This window comes from Elaeis guineensis, chromosome 6 (assembly GCF_000442705.2).
Source record: "Elaeis guineensis isolate ETL-2024a chromosome 6, EG11, whole genome shotgun sequence".
Lineage (NCBI taxonomy): Eukaryota > Viridiplantae > Streptophyta > Magnoliopsida > Arecales > Arecaceae > Elaeis > Elaeis guineensis.
Window position 1 is genome coordinate 110,012,828 of NC_025998.2, and position 18,636 is coordinate 110,031,463.

The 18,636-nt window shown below is 34.0% G+C and overlaps 1 protein-coding gene across 4 annotated transcripts in view; it reads left to right on the forward strand.

The window, feature by feature from the left end:
* Nucleotides 1-16,301: 16,301 nt before the first annotated feature.
* The window catches only part of LOC105046733 (ABC transporter I family member 10), a 62,069-nt gene continuing 59,734 nt past the window's right edge, over nucleotides 16,302-18,636 (forward strand). For 2 of the 4 annotated variants that reach the window (XM_073259612.1, XM_073259613.1), the window contains exon 1: nucleotides 16,303-16,625. In XM_073259612.1, coding sequence (XP_073115713.1) covers nucleotides 16,362-16,625 — 264 coding nt within the window. In that variant the 5' untranslated portion in view covers nucleotides 16,303-16,361. Of the gene's footprint in view, nucleotides 16,626-18,636 lie in introns of all 4 variants that reach the window. The other 2 variants (XM_073259610.1, XM_073259609.1) reach the window with 2 other exon arrangements.

The window sequence follows — 18,636 nt, forward strand, 5'->3', positions numbered from 1 at the left end:
TTGGGTCAATTTCTTTTCTTGATCAATTTTAATAGTTGTAGTTGGTCAAGTCCATATCTTTGATTAGACCAATATAGACTTTGATCATGGCTCCATGGTCAAATTCAAGTTTATAAGTTGATCAAATTAAAAATGACTAATCAGTTGGTGTCTAAGATAAGTATGGTATCTTTGATCGATGGTCATTAATTGAGAGCTATTCATATAGATTGAATCTATGTTGAGTTAATGGCATATCCCTCCCATCAATCCCACTTATCTCGCCAACATGGTGAATCATATTTTGATTAGATCACTTAATGATTGGGGTTGACTTATGCTAACTAGACAATCAGTATGACTGATTTAGGTGTCCCTAGTTCAACTTATCTTGAGTCCTCTTTAAGACTTGGTGAAGTCAGTGGGAGGATTCATGACTGGTTGGCTGGACCAGCTTATGCCTGATCTTCTTTAATCTGATTTGATGAAGTCAGTGAGAGGATTAAGATTAACTGATTAAGTTTCTTCTCATCTTTCAATTCAACCAATTAAATCTTCTAAAATTATTAGGTTTCTAAAATGAAATAGTTATGGTGATAACTAGATCATAGCCTCCCATTAAGTTGAATGATAATGAGTCCAACAGTTTAAATGATCATTGGAGATGCCACACGTCTGGTGCTCATCTGATTGTCAAAATTATAATTCATAATATGTAGATTTAGTTGTATCTTTCTGATGATGGTTAGATTGGTCGAGCCACACTCAGATCTGATTACTCATTTGTCAGATACATTAAATTCTAGTATGTTAATGGTTGGACCTAATCAGAACTTTCAGTGAAGGTGCCACACGCTTGCGGAAGAGGTGTTTGGGATAAAATTGAATGCTAGAAATTATTTGGTGAAATAATTGGTTAAGAACCTCTCCATGGGTGTACAAAGATTGGTCGAGCCACACTCAGACCCATGTGCAGTCCATGTGGATTCTAGTACCCATTAAAGAATTAGTGTAATTTTTTGAATTGAAGGTAGAGACTATCAATTCGAATAAAACAGTAAAAGAACCTTTAGACTAAAAATCATATCTTTAGACTTAATTAATTCATATACTAATTAAGTTTTGATTTTTTTTTTGCAGTTATGGCCACCACATTGTTGCTCCGATCACTATTAGATAGTGATAAATTGATGAGACCAAATTTCGATAGCTAGTATCAAAAGCTCAAAATAGTTTTGGAGCATGAATGGATCTTGTATGTATTGACAGATCTGGTATCCGAGGAGCTAGCTCAGAATGCACGTAGCACAGTCAGAGACACTTATCAGAAGTGGCTCAACAATCGAACTACGATTCGTTGCATTATGCTGGTGGCAATGAATGATGAGTTCAGCCATCATTTTGAGAATGCTCAGCCACAGAACATGTTACAAATACTGAACGAGTCTTTTGACACACCCGACGATGTTGAGAGGCACAAGACTAGTTGTGCCATCTTCAACGCTCGAATGAGGGAAGGAGCATCAGTCATCGATCATGTACTGTACATGATCAAAATGATTGAGTGTTTAAGCAAGCTTGACTTTCTCTTGCATGAGTAGTTGGGAAAAGATGCCATTCTAAACTCTCTGTCCAAATCCTACCTCCCTTTCTTTACTCATTTTCGAATGACAAAGCCTGCAGTCAATTATCACGGTTTGCTGGGATTACTGCAGAACTTTGAGAAGGATCACCAGCTCCAAAAGAAGTCAGTGAATATAGTGGAAGGGTCTTCTTCTGGACGTCGATCCTTTGAGAAAGGGAAAAAGAATAAGAAGAACAAGAAAAAGATGCAAAATGTTGGGGCACCCAAACTCAGTCAGACCAAAAAATCTAAGTCCGATCAAAGTTAGACGGAATGCTTCTATTGCAAGAAGAAAGGGCACTGAAAGAGAAATTATCCTTAGTATATTGCCTCCTTGGATCTAAACAGGTCAAGAAAGAAGCAAGTTATTGCTGCATAAGGTAATTATATGATAATATCTTGTAATTTTTCAATTTATGATTCTACTACTTAGGTATTAGATACTGAAAGTACTTTTAATATTTATAATTCATTGCAAGGTCTGTAGATCAGTAGTAGATTTGAAGAAGGTGAAAAATTTCTCAATATTGAAGATGGAAGATCAGTTTCAGTTCTAGCATTAGGAATTATTAAGTTTGTATTCAAGTTGAATATAATTGTTCTTAGTAAATGTCACTTTTGTCCTTCTTTTTTATTGAACATTATTTCTGTAGGCCTCTTGGTCATGAACGATTATAAAATTTTAATAAAAAAATTAATTTTAATATCATTATGAATGGTGTTAATATAATGAATGGACAGCTGAACAATGATATTTACATATTGTCACAACCTGTTAGTGTAATGTACATGTCTAGCAAACGTCTTAGAATTAGTAATGTCTCCGATATCAATCTTTGGCACTGTAGGTTAGATCATGTTAATAAGAACAGAATAAATAGGTTGACACAAAAGAGAATCTTTGAAGTCAGTGATTGTGAATCACTTCCAACCTGTGAGTCCTGTCTTTTGAGAAAATGACACAAGTCACCTTTTACTGAAAAAGATGAGCGAGCTAGTAAAGTTCTAAGTCTCATATATACTGATGTATGTGGACTGATGAATACCAGTACTAGAGGTGGATATTATTATTTCATTACTTTTATAGACGACCTATCGAGGTATGGGCACATCTACTTAATGATGCATAAATCAGAATCGTTTGAAATATTCAAACGATTTCGTAATGAAGTAGAAAAATAAACTGGAAAGAGTATTAAAACTCTTCGATCTGATCGAGGAGGAGAATACTTCTCCAGTGAGTTTCTGACATACTTAGAAGAGAATGAAATTCTCTCGTAATGGACCCCTCCTAGAACACTACAATATAATGGTGTATCGAAAAGGAGAAATCGAACCCTGTTAGATATGGTTCGATCCATGATGGGCTTTGCAAGTCTGTCGATCTCTTTTTGGGGGTATGCACTCGAGTCAGCTTGTTATATTTTAAATAAAATTTTGAGTAAGTTTATAAGTAAAATACCACATGAGATGTAGACAGGACGTAAGCCAGCACTCTCTCACCTTAGGATTTGGGGATGTCTGGCTTATGTCAAACATCTGAAAACTGACAAGTTTGGACCTAGGTCTGATGAGTATCTATTTGTAAGGTATCTAAAAGAGATCAAGAGGTATTACTTCTACCTTGTTGACGAACAGAAGGTGTTCGTCAACAATAGGGTAGTCTTTCACAAAGGAGTTGAGCTTGGAGCCAGGGGTGGCGACGGTGAAGGCGACACGGCTACCGTGAAGGTTGGTGATGACAAAGTCGGCATCGCTGGTGGTCTAGTAGAAAGTGGTTGTAAGGGCAGAGCCATGGGGGAGGTCCTGGAGTTTCTGGGGGTCAAAGTAGTCGAGGAGGGTGAGGAGAAGGAAGGCATTCTTAATGCCGACTGGGGATTGCTTAGTTGCGAGGGAGAACATGGCAGTGTTGGGGAGGACAAGGGATGTCACATCTCTTGAAAGTTGATCTCATCGCACACCTTCGCTTGGCTCAAAATTTTTTTAAAGGGTAACTTTATCTAAAATTTTTATTGCGATATTATCAAAATAATAATAATCTGAATAGCAATCCCTCCCCAAGGCTATTTAGGAGGTAATGTAGATTATCAAAGTAATCTGGATTTTCATTCAAAAAAATATCAAATACAGTAATTCGATGAGTCCATTTTAAATTATCGACAATCTAGATGGATTGTCAGCTTCCAAACATAGCCTAAGATATTGAATAAATATCTTATGGGGCAAAATTTACGAAGTCTAATTGTTGCCCAGCTATGCAACCCAAAAGAGAGGGTGAATTAGGTTTTTGAAATTTTAAAGTTAATTTAGAACCACGAGGATTAAATAACAATGAGCAGGATATATATAAAAAGTGACTTAAGCAAGGTGTAGAAATTAGATGCAAGAATGCAAGAAGATAAAGAAATTTAGAAAGAGAGCAAGTAAGTACAATACAAATAAACAAGATTTATAATGGTTCGGTGCCAACCTTGCACCTACATCCACTCTCCAAGCTCCTACTTGGAAATTTAAATTCACTAAAACGTATTCAATCAAGAATACAATGTCGGTACCTCTGACTCAAGCTATCTCAAGCTAGAACACTTGTTGTTTGGGTACAAGCCAATCCAATACAATCCGATTCAAGGTTCGAACCAATCCGATTTAAATCAATCCAAGCTATCTTTCCAACCTCTGTGGTACAGAACAAAAACTGACTGTTCTGCAACTTTGACTTACACAACAACAAAGGTCAACTCATGGGGTCGTCCCCTTTGGATGTGCCAGCCAGAAATGACATACCGTTCAACCTCTTTTGATAGGAGTCGATCCAGGGGGTCGATTCAATTCTTTAAACTTGAATTTCTCTCAACATATCCATCCAAAAAGTATGAAATTACCTCCAATAGATCATAAATCTTCTATTCTTGCTCTTGAGGCTTTCGAATCATAATTTAATAAAATTATGATTTTATTTCTGAAATATAATAAATCTTTTTCTAAGTCAAAATCATTAGTAACCCCCTCAAATATTTTGTAATCATCAAAATCAATTCAAGGAGCAACAATCTCCTCCTTTTTGATGATGACAAAATATTTGAGTAAAAGCAAAATATAATATATAACATATATAAAGCATTGATTAAGAATTTTAAATTTATGAAAATGCATCACTTAAACATTATAGCCAATTGTTTGAATAGTAAGCATCATGAGTAGTTTGAAGATTAGTTTTAAGATAGCTTATAAGATTATTTTCTTTTGATAAATTTGCTTTGACAATTTTACTTATTGCTTGATTTTAGATAATTTTGTTTATTGCTCGATTTTATTTCTCTACTCCTTCTTTTTGACAACATCAATTAAGATCATTACTCTCATTTTTTTTAAAAAAAATGAAAGAGACTCCCCTTCACTATAGCAATCATAAAGAATATTTTAATTTGCTCATATAGAAGATATTGCCATTCATAATATTACATCGCACATATAGGAGGTATTCTTCATATCATAGAATTAAGACATTTCAATTGAGACCATTCATAATAAAAAAATCAATCCAAAGATATTCATATAAGATAAATATATATATATATATATATATATCCAAAATGTGATATATGTGTCATAATACATATGAGTCAAGTCAAAGTATATAGGCCATACAAAAATCATGGATAACAAAAAAAATACAACTATCCATGAGTCAATCAACCAACAATTACAAAGGCCATAAGCTAGAACCTAGACATAAAAGACTAACTATGCTAGACCTAATAGATATCATAGCTAGAGGCATCAGAAGAGTCAGAGATATGATGAGGAGACTCAGGATCAAAGCCACGAGCACGTCCTCGACCTCGTCTGCCTCGGCCATGGGTAGAAATACTGGCATGAGTAGAAGGACGAGAAGATCCTGGAGCCTGGGAAGTTATGGACTGTGCTATGAGAGAAAGTCTAATGATGTCTAATTATTCCAAAGCTCTCATCATAGACTGCATCAAGGCACCAATCTAAGTAGAGACAGTCTCACTGAAACCCCTGATCTCTTTCCTCAAAAAAATCAAAACCACTCTACAAATTGCCTCGAAGCCTAGTCGCCTCTGCAGACAGATGGGAGACCTCCATGATGTCCTCTTGCGGCTGGGGATGGATTAAGGCTAATACCTACCTTTACAAATCTAGAACTCTACCCGTCAATCTCAGAACACATCCCTCAAGCTCCTCAAGTCGTGCGGACTGAGTTGTAAGCATCTGAAAGATAGTAGAGATATGAGAGATCAAGGTCTGGTCTGAAATAGCCTGAGATGTCATCCTCTGAGTAAAGCCTGAGGTGGCAAACTGCTGAGATAAAATAGAAGCAACATGCTGGGACATCAACTCAATCTGATTGTCTGCAAGTCTGATCTCTGAAGGATCTACTTTGCTCCCTGACTATGGTACTGAAGCATGTCTCCTCACTGACTCTGAGGGACCTGTCTCATGATCAGACATGAACTGAATATCAGGAGATGCTCTGTGATCACGAGGAGGTGATGACGGGTCTTCCTCCTCTGCTCTCTCCTCAGCTCTCTCCTCAACACCCTTTGACCAACCGCCATCAGTCTTTGAGAAACCTATGCGGTGCAGTGTGTGGTGGTTGATGGTGTCAGAGTATGATAACTTGGTGACTGCCTCTCCCTCAAAACAGACTCCGAACCTCCTAAAGATCAGGATGAGTACCATACCATAAGGCAGGTGAGTCTTAGACCTATTTAAAGTTTCTCTCATGACCTCAAACATCAGAGTAGGAAGGTTCAGGAGGATCTCGATGATCACATGGTACATAATGCATATGTCCCTACCAGATAAGAGGTCATGTCTGCCACTTCTAGGGACAAACAGTTTAGTTACCATGTGATGCAGAAGTCTCATCTCTAATGAAAGAATCCTTGCTTTTAATTTATTTAAGTTTTCAGTAAATATTCTTTCTAAAATAACATTTGTTCTTTTTTCTTTGATTGGGAGCTCCATATGAGTATAATCTTCACAAGGCAAGTGCAAGATTTGTCCCAAATGCAATGGATCAAGAACAATGTTAATACCTTTCACTAAAGACTTTACTGTTCTATTATAGTAGCTTAAATTCAAATAGAATTCTCTGACCAAATTCACATAAGTATTTTTCTTCAAAAGACAGTAAAACTTCCATCCTTGATTTTTAATTTTTGATCCAATAGAGAACCCTTCTTTTTCAAAAAACCTAAAATCTATGCTCTTTCCGGATTTCACTTTTTGATTGGAGAGAGGTACCTTGCTTGGACTGAGTGGAGACTGTGTAGAAGCTAGAGCAGGACCTGGAGCAGGAGAGGGCTTGGCTGCCATTCTTTTTCTGCGTACATCCTCTTCTAACCTACGAACAGACTTTCTTCTCTGCGGTAACTTCAATTTGGGAGCCATTTCGAATAAGAGAGACTTGCGAACAGCTTAGAAGGCCTAATGAGAGGTGAGAGAAAAGGATTTTAGAAGAAAAACAAAAATTTTGGGGAGATAGACAGCAGTTTGGAAAAGAAGGTTTGAAGCTAGGGTAAGCTTAATCCGCCCAAACGAAGAAGAAAAGGAAGAGGGATTTAGTTCCTAAAAGGATGATTCGAAGGAAAAAACTCGGTGGGAAGAGGGATTTTAAGAGATTTTTATGATAGAGAGAGTGGAGAAGGAGGAGGTTTTGTTCGGTGGCATGAGGAAGACGAAAGATAAAATGGGTTGGCTCCTTTACAAATGGAGATTTTCCAATAAAACAGAGCGTCTAATGGGTTTTAATGAAAATTATAAGTTTATCCTAGGGTTGACCCTGGGGGTCGACTCAAAGTTAGAAAAATTCAAAAAAATGATGAAAAATTTTCAAAAAATTTTGAAACTTGAGGGAAGTGTGTCTATTTGAGAGATTGATCATATGAAGAATAGTTTTGAACTTTTAAGAAAGGAGAGATGAGAATTGAGTTCAAAATTTGGTTCAATGAATTTTTTGGCAAAAAGAAATATGGAATCAGAAGGATATTTAAGTTGATGGATCAAGGATTCCTAGTTCTCTCTTAATTTCACAAAGTCTATCTTCACTTAAGGTCTTGAGAAAGATGTCAGCCAATTATTTTTCAGTACAAACATAATCAAGAATTATATTATTATTTTGGACATATTCTCTTATGAAATGATGTCTAATTTCAATATGTTTTGATCTAGAAAGCTGAACTGAATTTTTAGTTAGATTAATAGCACTAGTGTTATCACATCTTATGGGAGTTTCATTGAGTTTGATGCCAAAGTCCTTAAATTATTGCTTAATCCATAAGATTTAAGCACAGTAACTTCCAGCTGCAATGTATTCAGCCTCGACCGTAGACAGTGCCACTGAATTTTGTTTCTTGCTAAACCAAGAGATTAAGTTAACTCCTAGAAATTGGCAAGTTCCACTAGTACTTTTTCTATCTAACCTACATCCAGCAAAATCGATATCTGAATATCCTATTAAGTCAATTGATGAGTCTTTGGAATATCATAATCCTAGAGTTTTGTACCTTTTAAATATTTAAAAAAATTTTAACTGTATTTAAATATGATTCTTTTGGATTTAGTTGAAAGCGTGCACATAAACAAATACTAAATATAATATCTGATCTACTAGCAGTTAAATACAATAAAGAACCAATCATGCCTCTATAAAGTTTTGAGTCTATATTTTTACCTCCTTCATCCTTGTCAAGCTTATATGATGGGCTCATGGGGGTACTAATTACTTTGGAGCTCTCCATTCCAAATCTTTTGAGTAGTTCTCTTATGTACTTGCTTTGGATGATGGAGATCCCTTCCTTTGTTTGTTTGATATAGAGTCCGAGAAAGAATGTAAGTTCTCCCATCATGTTCATCTCGAACTCTCCTTGCATGAGCTTAGCAAAATCTTGACAAAGAGTTTCATTAGTAGATCCAAATATAATATCATCAACGTATATTTGTACAAGTAAGATATCATCATGATTTCTTTTAATGAAAAGGGTTGTATCTATATTTCCTCTTGAAAAATCATTATTAAGCAAGAATTTACTTAACCTTTCATACCAAACTCTAAGTGCTTGTTTTAAACCATATAAAGCTTTGTTTAATTTGAAAACATGATTAGGAAAAGTATGATTTTCAAAATTAGAGGATTGTTCTACATATACTTCTTCAGCAATATAATCATTTAGAAAAGTACTTTTGACATCCATTTGGAATAACTTAAAGTTCATAAAGTATGCATATGCAAGTAAAAGTCTAATTGCTTCTAATCTAGCAATAGGTACAAAGGTCTCATCAAAATCAATTCTCTCTTCTTGATTATAACCCTTTGCAACTAATCTTGTTTTATTCCTAATCACATTTTCATGTTCATCCAATTTATTCCTATATACCCATTTTGTGTCAATTACAGAATAATTTTTAGATCTTAATACTAAAGTTCATACATTATTTCTTTCGAATTGATTAAGTTCCTCTTGCATTGTATTTATCCAATTATAATCTTTTCAGCTTCGTCTATGATTTTAGGTTCAAACTGAGAAACAAATGCAAAATGATTGTATGCATCTCTAAGTGAAGAACAAGTTCTTACTCCATGGGTAGAATCATCAATGATTAGTTTTTTGGGGTGATTGTGATCATACTTCCATTCTTTAGGTTGATCATTTGTACCTTGAGGTTGTTCTTGTTGTTCTTCACCTTCATCCTCTTGTTTGTTTTCATGTTCTTCTTCATTTTGGATTGTTGAGTCTTTTAGAGTGAGCTCCTTCATCTCTTCTATAAGAGGATCTGCATCATCAATACCTTCACTCTTCCTTGAGGAAAGATCATAAGCCTCATCAAAAATAATATATATTGACTCCTCTACTACTAAAGTTCTTTTGTTGAAAACTCTAAAAGCTTTGCTAAAAGAGGAGTAACCAAGAAAAATTGCTTCATCAGATTTTGCATCAAATTTTTTTAATCTCTCTTTACCATTGTTCAAAATAAAACATCAGCAACTAAAAATATGAAAAAATACAATATTTGATTTTCTTCCTTTCCAAAGCTCATAGGATATTTTCTTTATAATTGATCTAATTAAAGCACGATTTAAAATGTAGCATGCCGTGTTAATTACTTCCGCCCAAAAGTATCTTGGGAAGTTGCTTTCACATAGCATGGTATGGGTCATTTCTTCAAGGATTCTATTTTTTCTTTCTACTTCTCCATTTTGTTGGGGTGTCGTAGGTGCTGAAAAATTATGGTCAATATCTTTTTCATCATAAAATTTTTAAAAATCTTGATTTTCAAATTCAGTTCCATGATCACTTCGAATATTTTGAATTGAAAAATTTTTTTCATTAGTAACTCTTCGATAAAATTTTGAGAACACATGAAAAGTTTCATCCTTATGCGTCAAAAAGAAAACCCATGTAAAATGAGAGAAATCATCAATAATTACAAAGCCATAATATTTTTCACCTAAACTAGTAGTTCTAGTGGGTCCAAATAAATTTATGTGCAATAATTCTAATAGCCTAGAAGTTGAAACAATATTTTTAGATTTAAATGAGATTTTTGTTTGTTTATCCAGTTAGCATGCATCACAAATTCTATCCTTTTCAAAATTTAATTTAGATAAATCGATAACCAATTCCTTTTTAATAAGTTTTAAAAATGAATGCATGCTAATATGTGCAAGTCTACGGTGTCAAAGCCAACTAGTTTCATTAATTTTGGCATTCAAGGCTACTAGACATTGCATGTTTATCTTGAAAAGATCATTCAAATCTACCATATAAATATTATCATATCTATGCCCAACAAATTTAATACCGTCATTATTGGAACTAGTTACTATGCATAATAAAAATTCAAAAATAACTTTGTATCCTTTATCACAAAATTGACTAATGTTTAATAGATTATATTTCAAACCATCTACTAATAAAATATTTTCAATATACTTGAAGGGAGGGATATCAATGTTACCTTTACTGATGATCTTTCTTTTGCTATTGTCTCCAAAGGTGACCATCTCTCCATCTTTTACATCAGGGGATCATCTCTCCATCTTTTACATCAAGTGTGATGAATTAAGATTTATCATCGATCATGTGTCTTGAGTACCCACTATCAAGATACCATTTTCAATTTGTTCCTTAGGATGCAAGACACACCTACATACAAAAATCAAATTTTGACTTTAGGTACCCAAGTTTTCTTGGGTCTTTTTTGGTTAGTCACAATGGTTCCTTTTGGAACCCATATTTTCTTCACATTAAAATTTTTAAATTTGCTAGAGAAATATGTATAGGATCTATGTCCTTCTTTACCACACTTAAAGCAAGTAATATTTGAAAACTTGTTGCTTGATGAGTTCACATAGATATTTTTTAAAATTTTTTATTTTTTTAAAGGGTTGTAGCCAAGACCGGCTTTATCATAAATGGCTTTTTGATTATCAAGTATCATTTGAAGTTTATTTGAACTTAGAGTAAACTTTTCTACTATAAGTTTTAACTTAGCAATTTTATTTTTTAAGTTTTGATTTTTTTGTGTCAAGATCGCTTTTTCATTTCAAATAATCTTATTTTTTTTAGTAAAGATTGATTCTTTGATTCAATTCTTTGTTCTTTACCCCTAACTTCTTTAGATTATCAACTAGATCATAAAATACTTTTTGAAGTTCTTTAAAAGTAAAGTCATTAGGAGTTTCAGCATTTATCTCATTTTCATGTGCCATAAGGCACAAGTTGGCTTGTTCATGAGACTCTTTTTCTTCAGAGCTTGACTTATCATTATCACTCCATGTAGCCACCATAGCCTTTTTCTTGTACTTCTTGGGGTCATCTTAAGTTGTGAACATTCAGACCTAAAGTGCGCTAGCTTCTTACATTCATAACAAATAAGGAGCTGCTCCTTATCCTTTTTCTTGCTATGCTCTCCTTTTGTAGGTGGCCTCTTCCTCATCCCTTATTTTTTTTTCTTCAAGAATTTTTTAAACTTTCTAGTGGTGAGGGCCATTTGTTCATCTTGCTCATCATTTTCTGTTTCATCAAATTTCTCATCGAGTTGAGCAGTGGATTTGAGGGCGATTATTCTCTTCTTCTTGACATCTTCTTCTTGATGTTGTTTCATGCTTAGCTCGTGTGTCATTAGCGATCCTAGAAGCTCCTCCAAAAATAAAATATTTAGATCTTTGGCTTCTTGAATTGCGGTCACTTTGGCCTCCCAAATCTTTGGTAAAGACCTAAGAATCTTTCTCACAAGATCGCTGTTAGAATAAGACTTACCAAGACTTTTTAGATTATTAATAATATCTATAAAATGAGTAAATATTTTAGTTATTGATTCATCATACTCCATTTTAAAGAGTTCATATTTGTGCACAAGCATGTTAATTTTTTATTTCTTAACTTGATTAGTGTCTTCATGCGTTACTTCTAATCTATCCTATATTTTTTTAGCCGACATACATGTTGAAATGCGATTAAATTCATTAGCATCCAAAGCATAATATAAAATATTCATGGCTTTGGTATTGAGTTGAGTCATTTTCTTGTCAATATCATCCCATTCTCTTTTGGGGTTGGTTGATTCTACACCATCAATTATCTTAGTGGGTGCGTGTAGTTCATTAACTATGATACTCCACATATCATAGTCAAGTGCTTGGATAAAGATTTTCATCCGAATTTTTCAATAGGTGTAGTTTGACCCATTGAAAAATGGAGGTCAATTTATGGACTGCCCCTCGGCTAGTGAAGCACCAACTTGAGTTGCCATAGATCTTTAGCTCTTTGATGATTAAATCAAAAAAAGACTAGAGCATCGAGCTCTGATACCACTTGTTGCCCAGCTATGCAACCCAAGAGGGGAGGTGAATTAGATTTTTAAAATTTTAAAGTTAATTTAGAACCACGAGGATTAAATAACATTGAGTAGGATATATGTAGAAAGTGATTTAAGTAAGGTGTAGAAATTAGATGCAAGAATATAAAAAGATAAGAAAATTTAGAAAGAGAGCAAGTAAGTACAACACAAACAAATAAGATTTATAGTGGTTCGGTGCCAACCTTGCACCTACATCCACTCTCCAAACTCCTACTTGAGAATTTAAATCCACTAAAATGTATTCAATCAAGAATACAACGTCGGTACTTCTGACTCTAGCTATCTCAAACTAGAATACTTATTTTTCGGATACAAACCAATCCAATACAATCTGATTCAAGGTTCAGACCAATCTTTTCAAATTTTGGAACTCTTCCAAAACTAAAGATCAAGACAAAACAGAGTATATGAGTTAATCACATGAAAATACAAATTTAGCTCCTTTAATGAGCAAATAAAACTTTAAATACACTTTACACAACATAAAAGAAGCTTTTCTGATTTTTCTCAAGGTGTTGAAGATTTGAATGAGCTCTTGAGGGGTTGGTGAACTTGAATTGAAATCTTCTTTTGCTTGAAGAGGTCTTTTTGCTTAGGACTGAAATGAATGCTTGAATCTCTTCCTTTATTTTTCTCCTTTTGGTGCCTATTTATCTTCAATGGATGCTAGAGATAAATCTGAGCTAAAAATAAAGCCATTGAAGATCATTAAAAGAGTATTAAATGCTGCCAAAAAGAGCTGAAAACTAGCCGTTACGAAATTTCCGTCATAGGGGGTCGACTCATGGGGTCGACCTCTGTGGTACAGAACAGAAACTGACTGTTCTGCAATTTTTACTTACACAGCAACAGAGGTCGACTCATGGGATCGTCCCCTTTAGGTGTGCCAGTCAGAAATGACGTGCCGTTCAGCCCCTTTTGACAGGAGTCGACCTAGAGGGTCGACCTACTTTTTTAAACTTGAATTTCTTTCAACATATCCATCCAAAAAGTATGAAATTACCTTCAATAGATCACAAATTTTTTGTTCTTGCTCTTGAGACTTTCGAATCAGAACTTGATAAAATTATGATTTTACTCTTGAAATATAATAAATCTTTTTTCAAGCCAAAATCATTAGTAACCTCCTTAAATATTTTATGATCATCAAAATCTATTCAAAGAGCAACACTAATCGATCTGCCAAAAAAGAAAAAATATCACTTCTAGTTTTTATATCCATTATCTAATATAATATATAAAGAGAAAGATCAGATTGGTATTCTTTTGAGCATTCTGAGTGTTTAACAAGGGGCATTCATGACCTTTTGACAACTGACATTCTGAGTGTTTGACAAGTGACATTCTAGGTGTTTAGTATTTGGGCTGTAGAATAAAATCTTTGTGCCTCTAAAGTAATTGGTTTATAATGGTAAATGGTAAATACCTGTAAAGCATTGATTTGTACCAGAGATGCCATAGATAAATATTACTTATTGAAGCCATATTTTTAAAAGAATAATTATAGCAGATGATGTCATTACATTCCAAACATAACAGAGTAGAGCCAAATTTTTTGAAATAAGAAATGATAAAGATGTGCTATATATAAGCCCCCTGTCTATTCTTCTTTATTGCTATTTGAGTTTCTATTATCTATTATATATATATATATATAAATAGAGCAATTGCGTTAAGGCATCTCCATTCGACACGTGGTTAAACAGTTGCATGACACATGGCTTTTAAAAAAAAAAGGCTCGATCTTGCACTCGCTTTTCTCCCCAAATGATGGAGAGAGGGCCGGCCCCTCAACTCCCCGCTACCATGACTACTCCGACGATGCCGTTCACATTCCCAGATCACGCCCTCACAATTCTCTTATGCACTGCCACGACACCACGCGGAAGAGGAGAAAGAAAAGACCTAATGCTAGATTCAGCAAGAAGGGGATGAGCGAAGAAACCTTGAGCCTCACCGCAGGAGTTGGATTAATTCTTATTAAACAACTATCCAACAACTCATCTTCAGAAAGAGTTTTTTGGGTTAATTCTTATTAAACAACTATCCAACAAAAAGCATAGAATTATTTTATTTAAAATATGAAACTCCTCTCCTTTTTTTTTTTTAATTTTTATGGATGAAAGTAGCCTTATCTTTGAGTTATTCGAGGCATGAGCAAAAAATTTTATAACAACTTATGACGAAAATTCTTTCTCTCTCCCTTTTCAGAGGAATAACAATGTTTGTTATCGTGCCATCAAATGGGTCAGATGAATCAATAGGCTCCACATGGTGGGTGGCAGTGAGTCGCTTTTGGTTGTACGGAAAGTAACTATATGTTTGCTAATAAATTTGTGCTGAATATCATTAGATTTATTTTGGCATCTTTATTTTTTTCTTTGCAAAAAAAATATTAACATATTTTTTGATAAATTAACCATTAATTCATTATTAATAATAAATGTTAGTATGATTTGCATGATTTTATAAGTTATGAGAGCTGTAATTTCCTTTGATGCTATGTTACCATGTTAGCATGATGTCCATAATTTTAAGAGATTATGAGAACAATATTTTCGTTTGATCCCATACTATCATGTTAGTGCAATTTGCATGATTTTAGAGATTGTAAGAGTAAATTTGCATTGAATATCATCAGATTCGTTTTGGTATCTTTATTTTTTTTACAAAAAAAATATTAATATATTTTTTGATAAATTAACCATTAATTCATTATTATTAATAAATGTTAGCATGATTTGCATGATTTTATGAGTTGTAAGAGCTTTAATTTCCTTTGATACTATGTTACCATGTTAGTATGATGTGCATAATTTTAAGAGATTATGAGAACTGTATTTTTGTTTGATCCCATACTATCATGTTATTGCAATTTGCATGATTTTAGAGATTGTAAGAGCTGTATTTTCTTTATATACAATATTTATATTAGTATATAACTTTCAAGATGTACAAAAATTAAATAGATTGAAATACAAAGCTGACTCCTTTTCTTTTGTTTTCTTCTGTAATTATTCTATAAATAAAAAAATAACTCTCAATTATTAAAGCAAAAAATAAAATAAACAAATCTCTAGAATGCATTAAAAAAATTATGGTGATGTTTATGAGCAGGTTATCACATAGTTCCCTATCAAAAATATAAGCACTATTAATGTTATCACATAGTTCCCTACCAAGGTTAATTTTTCTTTCACTTGAATTGTGACTTGACTCTTCTTTTATGTCCATTATTATATTATTACTTCTTTAAGCAAGAATTAGAAGATTATTCGTGCATTAATAACATTTTGTCGATGAATGTTATATATGAGTTCTGTTATCTCTCTTCCTGATAGAAGAGTAATCTTTTTTACTATTTATTTTGTTAAATTCTAATCTTACTATGTTAATTATGAATTTGTTGAGAGAGTGTAAGAATATTTTATTTTCTTCGTTTTATGTTAATCTTTATGTGTTAACCATAGGAGATGTGATTTTCTATATATATTTTTTATAATTCTCTAAGACTATTCTTAACTTTTTCCTTTCTATATTTCAAGTCCTAAACTTTACTTTTAAGAAATATTTGAAGAAACGGTTGAATCCTAAACCAACTATAAAAATAGCTATGAAAGTGCTTTGCTGGGAATTTGGCATCATGTGAGGCTGTTGAAGATTCCTCCCTTTTATTGATCTATTATTTATATTTTATTTTTTTATATTTATTTTAATTTTTATATATACTGGTGTAACTATATATATATATATATATATATATATATATATATATGTGGTTACCCCGTGCATCGCACGGGTGTTCTACTGGTTCTTATTATTTGGAGGCCAGCCGGCTCGTTCACACCCCCCCCCGTGTCTTCTGATGTCGCCCCATCTGGCGACGAGCTCTTCCCTCGCCCCTTTTCCGTATCCCTCGAAGGCGCGGCCGCTTCTCCGTGCCTCTCGCTCTACTCCGGCCATCGCCGCCTCTCCGGCCATCGAGGCGCGCAATCTGAGGTTCTCCATCTCCACGAGGCCGGAGGGCAAGCTCGTCCATATATTAAAGAATTGCTCGCTCTGCGTCCACCCGGGGCAGCTCTGGATGCTTCTTGGGCCCAACGGCTGCGGCAAGTCCACCCTTCTCAAGGTATTCCAACACCTCCCCCTTAGTTTTCTCCTAAAAATTGAATAATATATAATCAAATTTTGTTAGAGGATCAGTATTTTGTTGCTTTATTATGATTGCTAGCTGATTCGAATTTTTGTTGGTTCGTTGTATTAATGGATTCTCTCTCTCTCTCTCTCTCTCTTCTAAAAAAGTTGGGTTCAAAGAGCACCGCAAGTGTTGCCGTTATAGACTACTCAGTCTGTCTTTATGTATAGTATTTTCTTCTTTGCCTATAAACTGGTGATGATATGAAATTGCCCATGAAGCATTTACTCCATAATTATGTAATGAACTCATAATGAAATATGGGAACATTTAGAAGAATGAAAAAAAAGGATAATGCATATATGGTGTTATGTGGCTCATTCTCATGAATCCATCCACTAACCAAACACTAAGAACTTCTGCTATATAGAATATAATTAGAGCCTTTTTTCCAAAAAAAACCATAAAAGCACTACATGGGTCCTGTTAAAAAAATATTACAGTTAGGGTGTTTGTTTCATAGAAGCCATGTTTTTTCAAAAAATAATAGTGAAGTTTTAAAACACTACATGATTGCTATTAAAATGACGAAAGATTTGTTGAACCACAAAAAACATAAAGAACTCTTCCACAAGATAACAAACACCAAAAAGGAATATATTTTGATTTATAAATAGGAAATATTGCATAGAATAAAAAAGAGGCCCCTATTTAATGTTCTTACAACACTAAAAAGCAAAAGAATAAACCATGTTAGAATTCAAAGTAAATTTATGAAAGCTCTTGCTGGTGTCATCCTTTTTCTAGGTAATAGGATGTTAATAGTTATCAAGGAGTATAATTGGAAGATTCTCTTTTTCGAAAGATGAAATCATTGTAAAATGGAATGATTAAAATATTTTCATAGTCCCATTGAGATGGAAGAGACATGATAAGAGGCAATGGAAGGGACATTATACTTGGTATACGTCGAAATGATTTACAGATTGGACCTCTCCAATTTGCACAAATAGCTGTCATGCCTCAAGATAGTGCAGTAGGTAAACGCAACAAATCAAATATCTTGTTGCACCTAACCTACTTTATTAAACATATTTTGTCAATGATAATCAATGGGATAATATTGCAATAAGACTCCTTAGATGAGACATGCCTTATTTGGAAATAACTAGGTCTTCTAATGTTTTAGGCATAAGACGTATTAGACTAGAAAGTAGTTAAGAGATGAGAACTGTTTTTTATAATTGCATTTATTAGATGAGCATTGAAGAAAGGCAACTTTGCATGGATCAAAATTATTTTTCTAATCACCAAGGTATTGATAATATTTTGAAAACCCATGTAAAATATGTGCAAACCCAAATTAGTAACTTTCATAAAAAATGCATGGGTAAGTTGAGACCTACTAGATTGATAGAGCAGAAGATAATGACACTCTTTTTTTCTTCATAAGAAATATAACATTATGAAATCAAAAGAAACTAGGAATGGGGAAGGGAAGATTCGATATGAAGGATGGGTGAAGGGTTGGATTTGGCTTCTAAAGGGCACTAACAATAAAAAGATATCATATAACTGCTTCTTTAGATGTGGCTTGTTGAAATTTTCATGCATAATATTCCTAATGTGGCAAATATTAAATCCATATGATCACATATCATTGAGTCGATTAGATGATAGATAGAAAACATATACATACAACATACACACACACACACACATATATATATATATGTATACACACACACACATATATATGTGTGTGCGTACATATACATATACATATACATGTTGTTGGGTATAAAATACCCCTCCAGCCGAAGTTCGGGTCGGGAGTGATCCTCCCGGGACTCTGCCGGCGTCCGACCTTGGGCGACATATTTCCGAACCTCTCCGGCAGTTGAGCTTCCGCAATATTCTCAAGTTCTGCTGACGGATAAACTCCCACAGCTTCTTCCGCAAGTGTCGATCGGGTTCCCCTGACGGACGAACCCCTGCCGCATCT